Source organism: Pteropus medius, unplaced genomic scaffold (assembly GCF_902729225.1).
Source record: "Pteropus medius unplaced genomic scaffold, Ma_sr-lr_union100, whole genome shotgun sequence".
Lineage (NCBI taxonomy): Eukaryota > Metazoa > Chordata > Mammalia > Chiroptera > Pteropodidae > Pteropus > Pteropus medius.
In genome coordinates, this window is record NW_024352786.1 from 7,443,298 (window position 1) to 7,464,421 (window position 21,124).

At 38.6% G+C, this 21,124-nt stretch overlaps 1 protein-coding gene across 1 annotated transcript in view; it reads left to right on the forward strand.

The window, feature by feature from the left end:
• EGF (epidermal growth factor) overlaps positions 1-13,066 on the forward strand; it is an 84,076-nt gene extending 71,010 nt beyond the window's left edge. Inside the window, exons 21-24 of the mRNA XM_039848746.1 lie at positions 3,536-3,703; positions 7,055-7,172; positions 9,944-10,049; positions 11,992-13,066. Of these exons, the coding sequence (XP_039704680.1) occupies positions 3,536-3,703; positions 7,055-7,172; positions 9,944-10,049; positions 11,992-12,221 (622 nt within the window). The 3' untranslated portion in view covers positions 12,222-13,066. The remainder of the gene's footprint in view (positions 1-3,535; positions 3,704-7,054; positions 7,173-9,943; positions 10,050-11,991) is intronic.
• The last annotated feature ends 8,058 nt before the right edge of the window (positions 13,067-21,124 follow it).

Here is a 21,124-nt window from a genome sequence, read left to right on the forward strand (position 1 = left end):
ATATTCACCCTAGACTTCTTGCCTTCAGTACAAAAGAAATATGTATATATGTAAAATATACATATGTATTTCAATATATTTTATAGTATATATATTTTCTTAATTTCCTAATAGTTTACATTTATACTTTTGTTGTTGAGTGACAACTGCTGAATGCAGTCACTGCTGCTTTTTGCTCCTTTTTGTGTCCCTGTGATGATTTCACAGTGGGCCGTGTCAACCTGAGAAGTAGGTTTAAGGAAGCCCTGGAGCCACGAGGCCCTCCTGTTGTCCTCATTCAGAAAACCTTCCCCGTGGAGCCTTTCATAAAACGACATTCACGAAATCTAGTTCTGCATCAAATTTTACTTTTCGTTGCTTTCATATTTTGAAGGTAATATGGGGGAATTGATAGAAACCACAAAGCAAATGGGCCTCCTATGGCTAGACTCCTGACTCACTGATAATTTTCTGTGTGCCTGAGAAAGGAGTGATAAAATATTCTGGTCCTCACAAATAGATGCTATAAACTTAAAGGCTTTTATTATTTTATCCATGGTAATCAGCAGTTACATAGTCTAAATTATTAGAAGAATTAAGTTATATTCTGTGCCAAAGTGTATGGCCTTGCATTTAAAATTATGTAAGCCTGACAAAAAATAACAAAAAATGCCCATGGATATTAGCAAAAATGACTCGGTTCGAAAAGAATTCTGTTTTCATATTCATATTTGCATGCTATACTTTTCTAACCTAAGATAAATCTAGTACTAGTTATCCTTGATTTTGATAACAAGAATCAAATTGTTTTACTTGTTCATAGTTTCTTATTATCCCAAATAATGAAATTATGAAAACACTTATCCTAGTTTATTAGATCACCATTTGTTTTTCTCTCTGATACTTTAACTTTGGATTATAAAAGACTTTATGATAATATGAAGGGTACTGCAGGGTTACGTATGACAGTTAGTACATTATTTTCATTTAGACCTGATAGTGTCAATTATTAGATTTATGAACTCTTGAGCCCACTACTTTTCTTTCTGTCATTAAATCCTGATGAATATATCATATTCCCCAGATAATGTTTTAAACTCAAGTTGCTACAAAATGACAAACTGGAGATAACACTCACATTTAAGGACCTTGAATTAAAAGCAATTTTGAAAATATCACCAGAGTTCTCATTTGTCTGGATCATAACTTTGTTTTTGATTTCTATATTTAATAAAAATGTGATTTAATCAAACGTTCAACCCTCCATCCTCCTGCCCGATGACCTCACCTTGTATTTTCTTAAATTCCGTAATGACACATCTCTAGGGAGCTTACCAGTTCTAACTTTTATTAGAAACACTTCATAAGCATCATTCTACATAGAGCATTCCTGAGGCTGCGAGGAGGTTTATAAAGGGGGCTCTTCCTTCCTTGCTTGGGGGCAGTGGACACTCCCCTCAGAGATGAGGACACCCTGTCCCCCCCACCCCACACACACACACTCTCACCCCTTCCCTCCCTGCTGCCCGAGGATGCAGGGATGTGAGGATTCTGAGAGTCTTCCTCACAGGTTCCCTGGACTGGCGATCCTCAGAAGACTCTAAACCTCTTGAGCTCAGAAGAGGTCCTCACTCATTCTAGTTTGGCTTCGAACCAACCCACACCCTTCTGGGCAGGTCTCCTCCAGACCGAGAGCCTCCAGCGCTGGCGCTGTGAAGTGTTTGTTTCATGAAAAAAGGGTTGTGTGGTCAAATCATTTTGAAAATGCTGTACACTCTAGCTTTTGATTCTCGATTTATGGTATACCACAACATGTAAAAAAGGCTCGTTGACCTTTAGTTAGTCCAGAATTTCTTGAAATTATTTGACCATAGAAACTGCAACTTATTTGGCCAGGGACTCCTTTGTTTGGTTTAATGGAAGGACTCATAACCCAAAGAACTAGTGGTGTGTGACCCACCCTTGTGAACTTGTGAAATGCTGGCTCACAGAGGCTCTGATATTGCAGCCTGCCTTGGCCTCCAGGACTCTTGTCACGTGATTGGTATGTTTCTTGAGACCCCCAAATCTGAGAGGCTCTGAAGTGTGGCCCATTAATATCCAAACAGTTTAAAAGTATCTGCTTGGCATCGACAGTGAATGTCTATAACCAATGTTGGCTAGAATTAAAATGGCATCCAGGAAAGCCTGCAATCACCCCATAGTCCTTTATACTTCCTACACTTCTATCTCTTGCGTGGTCAGTTCTAGAAGAATAGCTTTTCAGAAGGTGCGTGTTGCTTAAAACCCTTTTTGGAAGAAGCCCAGTGTAGTAGGAAGAACCCTCGGGCTTTGAAATCAGAGAACCATTTGACTGGAACCATTTATTACCTATGTGACCTGGTGTGAATTACTTAACCCCTTTGAGCCTTACTTTCCTCAATGGGAATAGCCATCGAAAATGAAATGAGTAAAAGTGCCCAGAACAGTGTCAGATGGATAAGGTGCTTAAAAAATGCTAGATCCTTTTCTTCCGATCTCTGAAAGTGACTCACCAAAGCTTCTATGACCAACTCAAGGTAGAACTAGGGAGGAATCTAGATCTTCTGGGACTTCGTCTACTGCTTTTCCTGTGCTGTCTCTCCCTACCATGGGAACTGTATTCATTCCTTAAGGTCTTTTTGGAATAAGGTGGGGTCATGAATAGATACAGTTGATTCAGGGCCAAGGGAGAGAAATACCTAACAAGTGAGCATCACAAAATATTTAATAGGATATTTTTAAAGTTTATGCTCTTGTGAAGAATAGACAGTTTATTCTACCCAAGATCCTGATAGTGTCTGGAAACATGCATTCCCAGTAGATGGCAGCATTGTTTCATTTACTTTCATCTAAAGGTTTACAGCATTGTTCGCTGGTAATTCTAGAAACAATTTCACTAATGAAACAGCAGGATGTTTGCCGGTGAATGCCTGTTTTTTCACCTATTTAGTTTTTTCCTCCTTGAAGAAAGTAAGCAAACACTGAGAGCTTTTCTCTTGGGCCTATGGTGGTTTTAAAAAAAAAAAAAAGAAAAAGAGAAAATGTTTCCCTCTGTAGACTAGGCTGTGTTTCCTTGTTCACCTTATGTTATAACCTCTTCTCAAGTGAAGGACACTGCTGTCAAATTCTTTCTTCCTTTGAATTGAGATTTCATTGCAATCCAGCCAAACATTTGTTCAAAAACTCTCTCGGCTCTTAGGGCAGAGTTGCTTTGTGTTGGTCTTAAAGGTAGCTTCTCAGGATTTTAGCCTAAGAGTAATTGATCTTTAATCAATGGTCTGCAATGCTTCATAGAGGCAGTATGCAAATAATCCCCCATCAATCCCAGGGCAAATAGACAAAAGGGGAAGTCCATGCAGCATTAACTTGTAAAGCAGAGTGCTTTCAGTTGACCCCTGATGGATTTTCCATATGCTTCCAAAAAGCTGAGTCTGGAAATGTAGAGCTTGAGAGGCGGCTGGATTCTGAGTCCGAAAAATAAAAGCGTTTTTTTGGCCAGGGCTTACAGCTGACCTCTGTTTGTGTGTTGTCACAGCTGTATTGTTGGCTACGTCGGGGAGCGATGTCAGCACCGAGACTTGAAATGGTGGGAACTGCGCCACGCCGGCCACGGGCGGCAGCGGAGCCTCGCGGTGGGGGCTGTCTGCGTGCTGGTGCTCGTCCTGCTGCTGCTCCTGGGGCTGTGGGGCGCTCACTGCTACAGGTGATGCTTTCTTTCAGCCTCTTTCTGACCCCGCCCAGGGAGACCCTGCCTCCTTGAGAAGAACTTCTACACCCTTTCTACATTAAAAAAAAAAAAGGGGAATAACAATAAAAGAAAACAGCAGACGGTGCAGGATTCCTGTTGTCTGAAACATCAGTGGTTTTACTTTTTCTTGTGCTATTCCAAGGCAATTTATGGGGTTGCTATTTAATTAGCTATTTAATTTGTTTTCCCCTTTTTTCCTAGTACCGTCACCTGCTTCTCCCCCTCCCCCACACCTGCATTACTGTAATTCTTTTGTGGCTGTCTTCCATAGAATTGATTTCCACAAAGTATTAACTTTTGTTCAAGAAAATCAAAAGTGAACATTTTTAACTTCCCCAAGTTGGAAGTTAAAGGAAGGAAGTTTCTGGTCCTTGGATTTTGTGTTTTCAATAATTTCAAGTTAAGAGTTAAAAACTGTGGAACAACATTTATCATTTAATTTTAAAAATTAATGGTATATTAGGGTGAGGAAATAGGCATCACACTGTTGCTGGTTTTTCATTTTCTTGAAAAGTAGAACAGCATAATTCACTATCTTTAATATCGAAAAACATGTTATGTGCTTTTAGTTTGTGCCGTATGAAATCAGTGAGTTGTAACATTTTGGAGTTGAAGAGAATTTTATCGAATTATCTAATTTGCTCTCCTTATTTACGGCCAAAGAACCTAAGACTCACTTAACTAATAGGTTCCAATTCTCTGGAATTTACGAAATACCTATCACCATCTTCTGCTAAAACTCCAGTCCTACACAACTGCTCAGATGACAACTGTCCTGTATTGTGGAGAATTCAACATATCATCCCATATATGCATGTCTGATATCCTGCTATATCCTAGTGTAGCGGTTAAGAGCGTGGGCTCTATAATCAGACTGCACAGTTTCAAATCCCAGTTCATGTTTAAATAACATCAATTTCCTTTGCTATAAAATGGGGACAAGAATAGTACTTAAGAATTATTGTGAAATTAATTGAGCTAATCTAAGTAAAGAATTTAGGTCAGGTATATAGGACTTAATAAATGTTGTCTGTTATTATTATGATTTTACATGAACTGCAATTTTTACCCAAAGAGTCACATATTCCAAACCCTTTTCTATCTTGAAACACAAGATTCTCAGGCACAACTTGAAATTTTAATTCAGTGGTCCATCAGTAACCATTGTACTTTGTAGTCTGATAGTTAATCAATATCTTGGATATCTGTAGAAAGAATATTGAATAATCAATGCTTTATCCCATTGGACAGACTGCCAAAAGAGAAGTAGACATTTGGTGAATAGCGTAGAAAAAAATGTAAGCAAGAAACTTAAGTTTTTATATGTGCCATAATTATCAAGTATTTTTTCTATTCTATGGGCTATGACAGAGTAAGTATGTTTTACATTCTGTTGATGTTCTTCAGAGCTCTGGACTGAAAGCCAGTGGCAGATTGCTGGCTTCTTGACTTAGAATTCAAAGATCAGCTCAGCCGAAGATGACTATAGACTTCGTACACAAAAAAGGATGCCTTTAACTTCTGACCCCCGTGTACCTAAAATCAAAATTTATAAGGACTACTTCAAAGAGAAAACTTATCAGAACCCTTTCTTTATCTTTTTGCTGAAATGCATCTAGAGTTGTGAAGGTTTTTCTGAACAAATCTATGGTTATTTACTGAGCAGATCTGGTCAGTGGAGCTGCTCACTCTACCACAAATTTTCAGCTATGTGCTTTGACTGCATTTGTACTGTAGCTGTATTAATTCTGATAAGATCAAATTAAAACTACCAGTCTAAATATTGCTATGTCACTGAAGTATGCCAAAAAATATAGCTCTAGCATTGAGTTTTTAAGTAAGGCATGTTAAACGACTTTCTTTAAAGAATTAGAATCAGTTATTCCTTCCTTTGTATCAGTCCTTGCCTGTCATGTCTAGATTGAGTGTTTGACACTATTTGTGTTCTATATCTGTCAAAAGATGGTAGAACTAAATAATTTTTAAAGCACTATAATATTATTACTTTATAAATCTAGATTTCTTGGAAGGACCCACTTGTAAGAAAATCAACAGGAAGTATTCTGTCACAAACTGTAACTTTGGAACTGATTATGTTAGCCACCTGCTTCAATTTTTTCCTTGACGCCTTTGATTAAAAATAACAAACCACTCCATCTCCTGGTATTACCCATTATGTTAAATTCACAGCTCTAGGGATGGGGCTTTCGTAGCAGCTCCTACCTTCCTGTTGCCCTCGTCGGATGTCTAGGCGGTCCTGCTGGACACACGGTGGCCCTCCCAAAAGGAACGAGGCTTCTGTAGGCCAGATGCAGCACTGCTGTTTAGAATCTTGAGGCTGACTAGTTGTCTTCACCACCACGTTTCCTTTGTTGGCTTGTCTGTATGGTTGCTCAATACCTTATGTACCTGTCTCTCTCTCTCGCTAGAGGCCGTGGCTTTGAGCACAGGGATCCCACCTCAAGGCTAAATCTCCCTCCTTTCACCCCTCCCCTCTAGAGTATGACATCATGTGTTGTATAGACTTAGTGTTTAATATTTGTCAAAGAGATAAGTATTTATAAAACTGAATTTGGAGGCAGAGGACCTAGTCTGTTTCCTGACCTGGCAACTATGGGACAGTATGCACCTAGGTTTTCCACTCCTTGTGTTCTTGCTTGTAATGTGTGTAAGCAGGAGATTGTGATGGGCCAGTCTAAGGAGCCCAGGGACTGTGTCAATATGGCCTAGCTCCTGAGCTGCCCTTGCTAGCTGTGTGCCTGGGCGAGTCACTGCTATCTTCTAGCCCCACTGGCTTCACTCGGAAAAGGAGCTCATATAGCGTATATATCACAATTACTGTGATATTATTTCTGTAGGCCCCGCTCCCACCCACCTTTCCACCTAATTGTAAATCCGTTAGGTAGAGATTTTGTTGTTGTTTTTCCATTGCTATATCCCCCGTACTGGGATATAGTTCACACATAGATTTCTTGGAAGGACCCACTTGTCGGACCCACTTGTCGGACCCACTTGGAAGGACCCACCTCAGCAGATAGGTACATGAATAAATGAACGCATGGCTCCCTGCCCCCTCACCTGTGCCCCGCCCCACTCACAGAACCTTGGAAAAAGTGAAACATTATCTGGAAAGTTCTGCAGAAAATATGCCCAAAGTTATACTCCTAGTTTTCTTAATATTTCTTCTCTCCCATGCATTTTAAGTACCTAAATTTCAACAGCAAACGTAGTTGTCCCTGACTGCCACTGAGTGGGCTACTGTTTTGTTTTCTTTCAAGGTTGTCTCACATTTTGGTTTTACTGCAGGACTCAGAAGCTGCTATCGAAAAATCAGAAGAGCCCTTACGAAGAGTCATGCAGAGATCCAAGTATCAGCAGACCTGCAGACGGAGAGGCCGGGGTGTCTTCCTGTCCCCAGCCTTGGGTAATGCAACCAAAATACATGAAGCAAGAAACTAGCTTTATGTTAATCCTCGTTCATTTTTTCTTGTTCTTCACAGAATCCAGAGAGACTGGGATGTGTTACAGCTTCTGGCTAGTGTTAATATTAGCCGACACCACAATAACTGGGGCAGTCCTGGGGGGCGGGGCGATAATGTTGGAGGAATGCTGCCTTAAATGAAAGTAACCAGACAGGCTAAAACAGAGCCATAATTAAATGTCACAAGAAATTTATGGAATCTTGGTTTTTTTTTCTATCATGTAGCGTCTTCTATAACTTATATTTTGATGTGTACATGAAAGTCTTTCCCAGTTTTTACGTGATCCCTTTTAGATGGATATTTTAAACACCCAAGATTATGCTTCTAGTTTTCTTCATATTTCTTTTCTCACAAACATTTTGAGTCCCTAAACTTCGGCAGCAAAATAGCTGCCAGATTTAGCAAATAAAAATACAGGACACCTAGTTAAATTCATACTAATACCGAAAGTTAAATACAGGACACCTAGTTAAATTCATACTAATTTAAATTCAGATTTAACCAGGTGTCCTGTATTTTATCTGGCAACCTTCTATATTCAAGTTCAAAATGCTTCAAAGATCACCCCTTCAGTAATTGATCTTAGATCACTAGAGGGCAGACTTGGGAAAGGCTAAGCTCTTTTGAAACTGAATTTTTTGTTTCTAGAAACCTGTCAAGATATAATTGGTTTACTGTGTGCGGTTGGTGTTATTTGTGGAATATATTGTGGGAGAGGCTGGAACATATGGCAGGTCCAGGGGGACTGAAACCAGTGGACAAACAGGGAAATGGTTATTAGGGAGAGGTTATTAACGGGCAAAGGGGACATCATTTCGTCCATTCCCCAGCCTCCACCTCACGTGCGTTTCTAGAGAATAGATTTCCTGTAGCTATGCTTTTGACTAATAAGTAATCTGTCCCTGCTTGTTATAGGTATTCAGCATATACTTACTTTTTATTTGAACTTGAGTATGGAAATACAATAAGAAATGTAAATTCTGGCCTTACCCTCCCACCAATTGGCTGTTTAATTTTCAGCAAGTCACTTAACCTCTGCTTCCTCCTCCTTAGATGAGCTCTAAGATTCTTTCTGTCTCTAGAGTTTCAATAAATGTGTGATTCTGGGTGAACTTAGCTAGAGAATGTCTTCAGTTCTTTGACGCCTCATGACTTTGTGGACTTCTAAATTATCCAGATTGTGCTTGTCAGTCTATATGGTATTTCATTCAGGTTTTGGGTAGCGAGTTTAATTCATCTTACTTAAATCATGAGAGAGAAGGAGACACACAATCTGTGTGTATCTAATATTTTAAAAAATCAAAAACACTTGCTGCCGTCATGAGCAGCTTGTTGGCTCGGAGCTGCGGTCGGAAGACTGGGGCCGCTAAGCTCAGTCTCCCTTACCCCCATAACTGTTGCCGGCACCAGCTGCTTCTGCAGATATCAGTGAGAGAGGGAGAGAGCTGAGTACCCGAACTAGGAGGGGAAGCAGCAGAAACAAATCTGGTTCAATCAGCTGCCATCCACATCTCAGCTTAGGGACTTATGTTCTTCTGGCAGAGAGACATGTGGTTGGAAAATTTGCAGTGCGGAGGGCTGGGTTTTGACTTGAACCAGAAATAATAGGCATGTGCCCTTAAACAGTGGGTCATGTATTAATTCTGCAAAACGCTGCTGCAGGGAAATCATTAATGAGGAGGAGGGTGACTCGTGCTGTGAACAATCAGAAAATGAAAACACGTGTCCAGGGGACCCACCCTTCCATGACCAACATTCGTCTCTCTAATCAGCTCAATGCATCATTCTTTTCTACACTTTTCTCAAGGAGAAACATGAGCAAGTGTTTTTTCCCTTCCCTTTTCCTCATTGTATTTCTGAGTTATGGGCCCATTTCTGAACCAGTGGAGCATCATCAGCCAAAACCTTAGACAGTCCCTTGTGTGGGTCATTGATCAGCAAGGGGAGACTTGGCCAAGCGGCATCCTTTATCTTAGGGCATGGAGTCACTTCTTTCCTTTCCTTTTATCATTGACCTGTTTTAATATTTGCTTCATTTGGCATGAATGTGAGCCAGTGAACTCTGGTCAGCCTGTTTTGCAAGTGCCCAATGAATTGTGGAAGGGACAAAAATAGCCATTTTGTTGACCGAAGAGAAATGTTGTTTTCTGCACCTGCCTTTAAGAATTCTGGCTCCCAAGCTGTTTAATCATGAAAAAGCATTTGGTAGATCTCTGCAAATAGTAGTTGCACTATTTGTTATTATCACCCATGAATGACCCCAAATCACTCAGAACTTGGCAGCATGTTTAATGCATTTTATTAACTGAACACACGCACATTTGAAAAGTTGGAGTACATACAGATATGAGATATTATTATTCTGGCCTATTGGCTGGCAATGCTTAAACACTTACGGATTCTTGGATTGCTTAAAGTAAAACAGCAGCCCCAGGGATCCATGACCTAAAAGTGGGAATTCCAGCATTAGGATCGATTCTTCAGTAAAGATATTGATAGGACCTGGTTACTTTAATAGAGGGTAACATAAGGTTCCTGACTGAAAACTGAATTTTTCATTAGCCAGAAGGATAAATGAGACAGGGTCCCTCTGTCAGCTTTCACCTTCCATAGGATGAACACGAGGAAGCCGTAGACTTTGATTCCAGGTATGATGAGATAATTTATGAATTACAGCAATGTCCTTTCTCTCTCTCCCTTATATTCTCTGCAGTTTGTGGTTATAAAGGAACACCAGAACCTCAGCAATGGGGATCAACCCGTGGCTCCCCGGGATGGCCAGGCCACAGTTGCTGACCAGTTTTTCTCCCTGGAACCTGGTGAATAGTTATGTTTATTAGATCCTGAATGTTTTCCTGATTGTGAGACAGTCTCATCTAAGCACAGAAACAATAGTTTAATTGTATAAGCTATGCGAGCAGCTTGGATGTATTGGGATGCCATTGAGTTTTAAGAGAAAAATATTTGGACTAGTTTCCTGTTTTATGTGAGGTTACCATGTTCACTCAAAACTCTGGTCTTAAAGCAATCTGCTAGATCACTTCGAGCAAGCACACAATGAGTGACTCCTTACTTGGAATTAGGTTGAGCTTTGAGGTCATTGTTGGGGTTTCGATTTATATTGGTAGCTGTAGGTATAGTTCCAGTGAAACTGTCAATGGCTCTAAGAAACTGTGTTCCATGTTCTACTAAGAAAGATTCCTGTGAATTTAAGTTGATCTGAGGGTTCTCCTAGGGACAGAAGACTATTCAGGTTTTATCAGAGGCTAGACCTCAGCTAGATGCCTGGCTATCTATGAAGTCCAGACAAGCCACTGGGAGAGGAGCCATGAAATCGACCCAGGTCCTCAGGTTGTTCTGGAAGTCAGTCTGCCTCAGGTAGAAATGGAGTTAGGTATGCTATGATGTAATACTTTTGACAGCATTTGTATTATGATAAACCTCTTGGGCTTCTGTCTCAGATATCATAGTTCTGTTTTATAACTAGGGGAACAAGGTTAAACAGGATTTTTATCTTAAGCCTTGAGAAAGGTTCAGAGAAACTTTGAGCCAACAAAAACAGTTCCTTTGCTACTGAGAGAGGTTTCAGCTGCAAGTATATTTGCCCTTCACAGATATGCTCATTACCATACTTTCCTCAGACTTCCTTGTAGAAAAAACATAGGCTTCTTATTTTGAAAAACTCACTCTAAATTCACCTCTCATACATATGTTGCCATGTAACTCAAATTCGGTAGAACTTTATTTCCTAATTTGAGGAAAGCCCTGGATATCAAGGTATACTTAAGAATTGAATGATAAAACTACAATAAATATTATAGTGTCATATATACTGCTACCAGCGTTATTGCCTGGATAATGAAAACATTCAGCATTTTAAAAAGTTGCTTGGGTTTCGTTGTTATTAGTCGCATTATTAGAAAGTAATGAATATCTTGGAGTCACATGTTACTTTTTCTTGAAGAGCTAAAAACATAATTCTTTGTTATAAAGGTAATCCACTTAAGAGGCACATATAATATAATTTTACAAGTTAATCAATAGCATAATGGTTTGTCCAGAGTATGGTTAAACTCAGGAAAGCGCTGAGGACTCAGCTGAGTCCTCAGGAATAGATTAGAATACCTCTCTTTGTGCTCACTGTGCTGCGGTCTGACCATTCTCTGTGGGCCACTCGTATAACTGTCTCCCAGTATGAGTGATCACATCCCCGATCATGTCCAGCTGTCTCATAAACGCCTGTGGTGAAAGTGCACATAGAGACTGGATGTGGAGAGATAGAGATTAAAGATCAGGACTGGCTCCTAGCCAATTCCTTCTTTGCTTCTGGAAAACCCATTAAAACACAGGCTGTACTAGTGGTGGGCCCATAGAACCATATACTTTGACCTCAGCCAACATCAAGTGGTATGGGTTAAGTGCTGAGCACCGCATGGGTGCAGAGCACCACGCTAGGGGATAGGAATGCAAGTGGGTTTAAATCCTGAGTTCTGTTCTTCAGTCATTTACGGTCCAGATGGGAGGAGAGGAAATACACACAGAAAGCTAAAGAGCAATGTCAGGTAGCAGAGTCCTTTGAATCATCTCAACTAACCAAGACTGTTTCAATTTTTAAAAACTTGGGTCCAGAATGATCTGGGAATGGGTTCATTTTGTGTCTCATATTTCAAGCCTGTTCTCTAACCACTTCTATTAGGGTCTCTCTTGCTGGACGTTGTGAATGATATGAATACTGAAATTTCTTTTTTTTCTTTTGTATAGGGTCAGTGCAACTGACGCCATGGAGGAAGGAACCCCAGAGGAGTCTGGGCACAGAGCAAGGCTGCTGCGTTCCACCATCCAGTGATGATAGGTCTGGTCCCCAGGGAATGGAGAGCAGCTTTCCTCTCCCCTCCTATGGGGTGCAGCCCATTGTTGTGGGGGTTGAGAAGCCCCATTCTCTTCTGTCAGCTAACCCCTTACGGCAACAAAGGGCCCCAGATTCACCATAGCAAATGGAGCTGACTCAGTGAAAACTGGAATTAAAAAGGAAGTTGAAGAAGAACAAACTGAATGTGTGGACAATAATACTTTGTTTCAAAAAGCAGAGAGAAAATATAAATTTTGGCTTCATGATCTCTACAATTAATCACCTGATCGGCATCCTGGAAACAAATATGTTTTGTGCTTGTACTTCTTCCTTCAGTCCTTCCCACTGTTTCAAGTTAGAGTAACTGGGAGAACCACTAGTTAACTCATTAGAAATCAAATGGGGACAGTTGTGTTTTATAAACTGTGTTGTCTTCAATAATCAATACAGATAGATTTTTTACCCCCCTGCAGCCCTAGAAGGAATCTGGGGTTAAAGCAGGCAGTTACACTGATTTGGTCAGTTATAAGGTAATTCCTTTTATCTAAACAGAACATTTAGCTCAATCTCATGAAATGGTTAGAATATTAAAATTACTGTATTGTAAATCAATAAGTTATTGATTTAACTTATCAATAGTGTGGTCCATGCTGGTAATTTTGCAGAACAAATTATGATAAATTAATGAAAAATGTGCTAACTTAGAACCTGAGTTCTTCAGAATTAGATGGCTTATTTTTTCTATTTTAAAATCTTTGAATGAAAACATTTTTAAAATATTACCCAAGAGACTTCAGTGCTTCTCAGTCCTTACTGCCCTTTCCCTCACAGGATTTTTCCTAATGAAATGGTAAATTCCCCCTTTACGTGTTTGCATGGAATTTTTACTTATTTTCAAATATGAGACTGTAAGCAAATTACCAGATTTATTTTCATTATGAACACCAATTAACAGCAATCTTTGAATAATTTAAATAAAATCACCATAAAACATAAAACATTTTTTGTATACCTGGTTTAGTAGTAAATTATAGTCTATGGGGATATAGTGTTGAACCAAAGTGATTCACCAAGCTTGCTATTATTATTCCTTAAAAAAAAAAAAAAAAATGTCTTTAACTTTATAAATTTTCACAAAGTGTTCTAAATAAATATCATTTTTGCAGCCCAGACATTGTTATTAGACTTTAAACAACTTAGCTCAGGAACTAGGGATGGTTGAGGGCTTTGGATTATTCAGTTCCTGCATTAACTAGTCCCTTTGTTCATCTTCTCTTCAAATCCTCAGACTTTGGTTATACCAGGATGTCAGCATAAAAAAAAATTGAAGTATATCTCTTTGAGTGGATATTCCTTAGAAGGTTTGGTAACGGTTTGGTGGTGGGGAGAATAACTTATGTTAGTTAAATATTGTATGACCCTTTTCCAAGTTAGTTTAGATTTTTCTGTATTCAGTTTTGCTTTAATTGACAGTTGATATTCTGGAGGATCAGAAGACCCGTCTTTTATTTCTAATGAGTGAACTGACCTCAGAAAACAAGTCATAGTTTTCCCAATTATGGGAAAATTATATTCTTAAGTGTGAATATTTTCTTCTTTCAAAAGTGAGCATTTTGGAAGCTTCAAGGGTTAGAAGGTATTTTTGTATTGTAGTGCCTCATTCTTTTAGGATTTCAGTGATAACCAAAAAGATGACATGAGACCACAACAGCCCATAACACAGCATTATCTTTGAACCAGATAATCCCCATTTACTTTGAGCTTGTAAATGAATCCGATATCTCATACACTGGACCATGTCAAGTCCTTGACCAGGCAATACACCAGCAAAGAAAAAACTGCTTTGCATTCTTTAGTCAAGAAGTAATCCTGAAGAGGTAGCTTCCTTTCTTGTGGCTCCAGGTCTCTACCAGAAATGTCCTTCTTTAAAAATTATTTTTAGAAAAAGTGTTTTCACTTAAGATATTTGATTTGCATTTTTTCCAGACTGAATATTCTTATTCCCTAACTCTCATGATCTCATTGTGCACAATGCGTGATTGTGATTCTATTTGACTAAATATCACCTACTACATATAAGATGAATGTTTTGCCCTCTTTTCTAGCACCTAATGAAGGCTTAGTACACACTGCATTCTTTTGAAATCATATGGTTCTAGTTCCACCTATGAGCCTTGATTTCAAACTGATATCCTTTGTGTTAAAAGCACTAAATAATAAATTCTTAAACAAACAAACAAACAAACAAACCAAATCAAACCAAAGAGACTGGGAGAAAGGGAAAATAGTCCATTTTCAGTACCTGTGACAGACAAGATTGTATTGTTTTGTTTTATATTTTTTTTCTCCGTTTTTGAAGTTCTTAAATGAGAAATACTTCTCTGCATTGTTTTATCCTGAGCTCTTTTAGGATAAAGGGGCATGCCTAAAGCAGAGCACTTTCTCTTTGGGAGCTTGACAGGGGTCCTGTAGCTAGTGGCCAAACATTAGCAACAACATAGCTCAGTAGGAAAACATGCAAATGATCAACATAAGATTAGGTTTCCATCGCATATCTGTAACGGAGACATAAAGACGCATAGAAATTCTTAAAAAGGAAAATTTCCTAATTGGTGGTCACCCTGCTTTCCCCATCCTTCCTGTACAGTGAATATTTGGCCCTTCTGATATGGTTCGATTTCTGTTTCTGCTGGATCAGAAGAAAAGTGAAGATGTGTCCCACTCAACAATTAAGTCTTTAGGGGGCATTTTAAATTAAGAGCTGTAAATCCCAGATTAATGCTTAAATTATTTGGGTTCTAATTTTTCATTTATACCATTTGCCAAAATAAAGCAAAGTTAAACTTATTCAGAATATTTAGGGAGTCATTTTGGACAGTGAGTCAAGTGGTTGTACCTTGGTTTCTTTAGTTCTAAAATGAGGCATCTTTTGTGTGAAATAATTAAAAGTCACAGCAAGCACAGCAAGCACAAAGAAAGGTTTTATTTCCACCACTGACATATTGAGATACTCAACGCATTGCTGTTTTAAACATCAACATTTTTTAAAATCAAATTAGGATCCTTCGATTTATCTACCATTGTATAAAATATGTTGAGCATAATCATACATTTTCTTAATGACATAACAGCTTCATTACACATCCACCACAATAGCATGCTATGATATTGTCCTGATCAGAGCTCCCTTACTGCATATTAAAAGTCCTTAGACCTTGAGTCCAAATATTTTAACCTATTATTTTTATTACCTTTCTCATGGAAGTTTAAGCTTTCAGCTCTCATGCCTCCGTCAATTACCTTCCACAGAAGTTCCTCATCACTTTCCTTGTTGCATCTGTTTTGTAAACTTGGTGTTTAGATAACCAAGCAAGTTAACATCGTAAATAAAATGAGAGTAAATGTATATTGAAGGAGAGCTTAACATTTTCTGAGTAAACTATGTAAGTTTTAGCCCTTAAACTTTTGGCATGTTGCCTCTTTTAATTTTTTTTCTTACAGCTCTCAGTTGCATTCTGGGGGATTCCTGCATAGGGTAGTTGTTAAGAAGGTGGTCTCTGAAGTCAACAGAACTGGATTTGAATACCATGGCGTCAAAATTTTGTTCCTTTGTTCAATCTCCTTAATCTCTCTAAGCTTCAGTTTCCTCATCTGTAAAATGGGGAGAGTAACACAACTGTTGTCACAAAATTGTTGTGACATTTTTAAACAAAATAATGCATGCAGAGTGCTTCATGTAATGTTTCTCATAAAATCAAATGGTATTATTGTTATTATTTTGCCTTTTTTTGAGATCACTGTTTTAATAATATTAGCTTGTACTATGAAGAATTTGTTTGTTCTGCTTTTAATTCAGGCAAGTGGCATATGAACATGGGCAAAGAGCAGAACCTGAATCCACTGGACCAGAATTTTAAGAATCCCATTATGTGTAAATGACAAGAGCAATCAAAAGAAATTTTAATAGAAAAAAAATTCCTTTTTTTTTCTATTAAAATGACAATCTTAGACACATATATTTGAGACATGTTATTTATTCATCTTTTATGCATTGGATAGTGAAAATGAATGAGAACATTAATGACTATATTAGTATGAGATAACACTGTGCAGTTTATCCATACTTATACAAAGCTGGGAAAAGTATTTTTTGTTTTATCTATTTTTTTTTTTTTGTAAGCAAAGGTGCTTATAAGCAGTAGAGGTCCCTGAGAAACCATCATAAGGCTTCTACTGAAAAGCTTAGTTCACTTTCATAATTCAAATAGTAATTAAATATCTCATGTATTACCAGAATAACCTCTTTGTCTATATATTCTAGTGAGATCTCTAACATTTGTTGGTAGCTAATAAGCCAAAGAGAAATACACTGTAGCAATTCTAGCCTGAATTATATATTCTAAAGAAACTCTTACACCTTTATATCTCAAAGCACAGAAAAGAGTTCATAATAGCAAAAACCCAGAGACCACAGAAATATCCATCAACTGTAACAGGAATAAGAAATTATTGTATAGTATTATTGTAGAATACCATATAGCAGTTAAAATTAGTGAATTACAGATATGCATGTGAAAATGGATTAATCTAAAAAACAGTATTTAATCCGGATTAATCTATAAAACAGAAAAGAAAATTTTACATACTAAATAATTTCATTATATAAAGTTTATAAGTAGGTAAAAGTAAGCAATGCATTAATTATAGATTCAGACTTCTATAATTCTGAAGGGCACTTGTCTTTGACACTAAGAGAAGATATCATCAGTGATGGGTATCCAGAGATGCTGGTAATGCTCTGTCCCTAAGACTCAGTGGCAGGCACATAGGTATTATTATTACTTCTCTGTAAGCTGCCCACATGTCATACAAAAGAGTAAAAAAAATGTATATTTCATAGTTAAAAAAAAAAGCAAAAGAACACAAAAGAAATTGTCCCTAAATTCTACTGAGCATCCCGGATTCCAAAGCAGGATTATTCACATTCCTTGCATTGGTCTGGGCAGCATTTGCTGAACTCGCGATCCCTGAAGCCATGGGGCGTGCATCCTGGATTAACATGTTTCTGAGCTGGGAATTTTCCTCCATAATTGGAAGAGCCTGAAGAGAGGCAGAAAAAGCTGTTTAACCACACACCTTGAACATCTTTGGCAAAAAGGGCGGGGGGCGGGGGAAGAGGAATGAGATAATGCAGGTTAGGGGGAAAGAAAGGCTGCATACAACCTAGGAAGCGATATATAGAAAAATTTTAAATTGGCCTTTGGAATCTCATAAGAAATGATCTGGTTTGGGGATGGTGTAATTGTGGTGAGAAAGGGCATTCAAATTCTGATGCCTGGGTTTGTTTTGATCCTCTCTATTAACAAATCTGACCTTTAGCAATCTGTTGTCCCTTTCACTTTCCATTTTAAGTGCCGCTTTTCAAATCCTTGTGCAGCCTTCTGTGTTTGCTAAATTATTCAGCAGATTCATACAGCAACACATACGTTGGAAATTATGACGAAACTGTGTGTACTTCCTGCATTCATGAGCTAACGGATGGAGATAACTTTTTAAGCAATTCAGATAGAAAGAAAATCGAGATCACAAATGAAAGAAAGCGGAAGCTTCAAGGTGCTCTGCCTCTAACAGTTTATTAGAACTGTTGGAACCAGCTTTGTTCCTTTCTCATTCCAAACTCACAGATTTCTTTCAGCTTTGTCTCAGACTCCAAACGACTTTTTATTCCCTCACAATTGTTACCAACTTCTTATTCTAAAACTGTCATAAAACTCAGCAGAATTCTCAGACAATAAGGCCAATGGAAAAATCCAGACTTCAGTGATCACTCAGAGCCCTAAAGCGGTCGCTCTATCTGCATATAATCAGAAGAGAGATAACAGCCTTTATAATCATAGCCCTGCAACTGGATAATCTTGCAGATACACATATCCTAAAGGTTGTCCAGTTCCATGCTCAAAGTAGAATTTCCTCTTCCAAGTCTCTGAAGAAGGCCCTTTGCTTTCGGCTTTTGACTTAACACTATAGTCACAGGAAGCTTGGTACTTCACAAGACAGCTGTTTTGCGATTGGAGTTGTAAGAAAATTCTTTCTTCTAGTGAGTGGACAGTCATCCACTGGGCTGGATCTGACATTAGAGGACCAATTCTTCATTTAATCCTTAAAATATTAGAAAATAGTATCAATACATGTCCCCTGAGAATTTTCTCTCCCAGCAGCCAAATATCCCTGCTTTTGTTGCCCACTCCTCTATCGATTACATTTTAGGCACAGTCTCTGAATACGTGGGTGCCTCTCTCTGAATGTCTGACTCTGGAGTGTCAGGGTCCTTTTTAAAGTGAGATGTTCATCCTGAGCACCATGCTCCAGTTGTGGCCCAGATCCTGTGAAGTGCTGATTTATTTTCCCTTTTACAGGAAACTTCCCCAATTTTGTTAGTTTCAATAGGAATTACGTCACCCAGGAAGCTCTTAAAACAAGCAAACAAACAAACAAAAAAACTGAAAAACAGGGATCAGCAGCAGACTCCCACTGAAGCTACCTGCCTTACAGAGGCATTAAATCTACCGTAGCCCCAGGTCACAGGGCATCCATCCAAGATGTGAAATGCAACCTCTCTGGGACCTAGGAGTAAGCAGGAACATAAGGAGTTGGAATCACATGCTTAGTCTCTGGCCCCAGGGCCTCTTGTCTTCGTTTCTTTCTGCAGGTTTGTTCTGCTTTCTCTTCTCTTGAAAACATAGCCTTTTCAAATTTTTATATGTCTTTGTAACTGGCTTGCCTATCCTCCAGTGAGTCTTGAAACCAACCTAGCCCAAATTTTACACGATCTTTCATTTCAAGTGCTCCTTTTCCCATCATCTAGCTCGGTGTTTCACAAACTACAATGCCCACAAAATCACCTGGAGAGCTTGTCAAAATGCAAATAAAAGCTCAGTAGGTCTAAGGTAGGGGATGTACATTTTTAATAATTTCCCAGCTGACATAGATGCTGCTGGTCCATAGATCCCACTTTGAGTAGCAAACGAATCAGGAAGCAGTTGATCCAGTTTCCCAATTCCAAATTTCTGAGAGAGGGAATCTGATTATCTTGGTCCAATTTTTTGACTTCCTGACCCTGGGTCACATTGCTCTAATTAGCCATTGGCAGGAGAATGGATGGACATAATACAAACGTGGCCACATCGGTTGGCTCTTTTGGCAGGAGCTATGGATGGACCGGGTAGTTCAAAACTCTAATAAAATACCTTTATAGCAGGGGTCATCCAGAACTCCCAGATTATTTTTATATAAATGGCTTGCTAAACCAAATTTTGCCCATCTTGCACTTGTGCAATTCTTCTGATGGGAAAGACTGTCATTGTCCAACATAATTGGCATGGTACTGATTTCTCTTAAACTCTGTCCACACAGTTAAGTTAAACTTGTGTCTGATGTTTGTCTGAAGCTTATGCTTGTCAAATTAGAATATTCCAAAAAAGAAAAAAATTATGAATTATCCTCTCAAAATAGGTTTTCATATTTTACATTTCATTCTTCTGTCATGTCAATGACAGAAGGGAAGGGAAGGGAAGACTTGCTTTCAGTCAGCCATCCTAAGGAAGGAGCCCTTTATATTGCATTATCTTGTGCCAGCCTTGAACTCAGTGCAAATTTGCAATTATAATGGTCAAATGTCCTTTTTCAATAGCTTCTTTAGGTGGGCCTGTGTGGTCCTTCCAGGGGTCTGTGACTGTAATTTCCAAACTGTGTGAATGATGTCTAGAGGGAAACACTGCAGTTTAGAAATAAAATTTACACCCTAGACCCCCTACTCCACCCACATACCATGCAAGGTGCTGAATCCCCGCTACAGTAGTTCTGCCCTATTCACAGCTTTACTTTCCTTGGTTTCAGTTACCTGTGGTCAACCACGGTCCAAAAACATTAAATGGAAAATTCCAGAATTAAACAATTTATACGTTTTAAATTGCTTGTTATTCTGAGTAATGCAATGAAATCTTTCACTGTCTCGCAGTTCACCCAGGATGTGAGTCATCCTTTTGTCCAGCTTCTCCACCTTGTAGACACCCCTACCCATTAGTCACGTAGTAGCCATCTTGGTTATCAGATGGACTGTCGTGGTGCTTGTGTTCAAGTTACACTTATTTTATTAAATAATGGCTCCAAAGGGCAAGAGCAGTGATGCGGGCAATTCGGATATGCCACAGAGAAGACATAAAGTGTTTCTTTTAAGTGAAAAGGTGAATACAGTACAATAAGATATTTTGAGAGAGAGACATTCACATAACTTTATTAGAGTATACTGTTATAATGGTTCTGTTTTACTAGTATCGTTAATCTCTTACTGTGCCTAATTTATTAATTAAACTTTATCATAGGTATGTATGCATAGGAAAAAACAATATATATAGGGTTCAGTATTATCTGAGGTTTCAGGCATCCATTGAGGGTCTTGAACGTATCCCCCATGGATATGGGGGACTATTGTATGTTAAAGACACTGGGAATGATGTCAGCATTTTACTTTTATCCCCTAATCTAGATACTTACTCCTTGCTAGTGATATAGTGATATAGTGAAAACACTATATTGTGTTTTCCCATTCCAATTGGTTCCAAAGTTTTATTTTGTTGTTGTTGTTGTTGTCGTTTAGCTTCAAGATCATAGGTAATTTCTAGAAGTTGAGGTACTTGAAGAAATGTGTAATGGAGAGGTGATGACGGGAATACATGAGATAGGATCATGAGGAAGTTCTTTGGCCTGATATTGAGGAGGGTAAAGAAATTACTCCAGCTTCGGGAGCTTCAGTAGAAATCCTATAGCAACTTATTTCAACCCTGGATTGTCAGAGTTGGTCCCATTCTTCATTCACTTTTTTAAAACTAGTCCTAGAAAAATTATATGATCCATTTGGGATTTGCAACAGGTCTTCCATAATTCAGAGCACTGGCACATTAATTTAATCAGAAACTTGACTTATTTTCCATTTCTTGCTTTTGTCAATTAAGAGGCATAGCCACAATGGATAAGTTCATTTTGGAG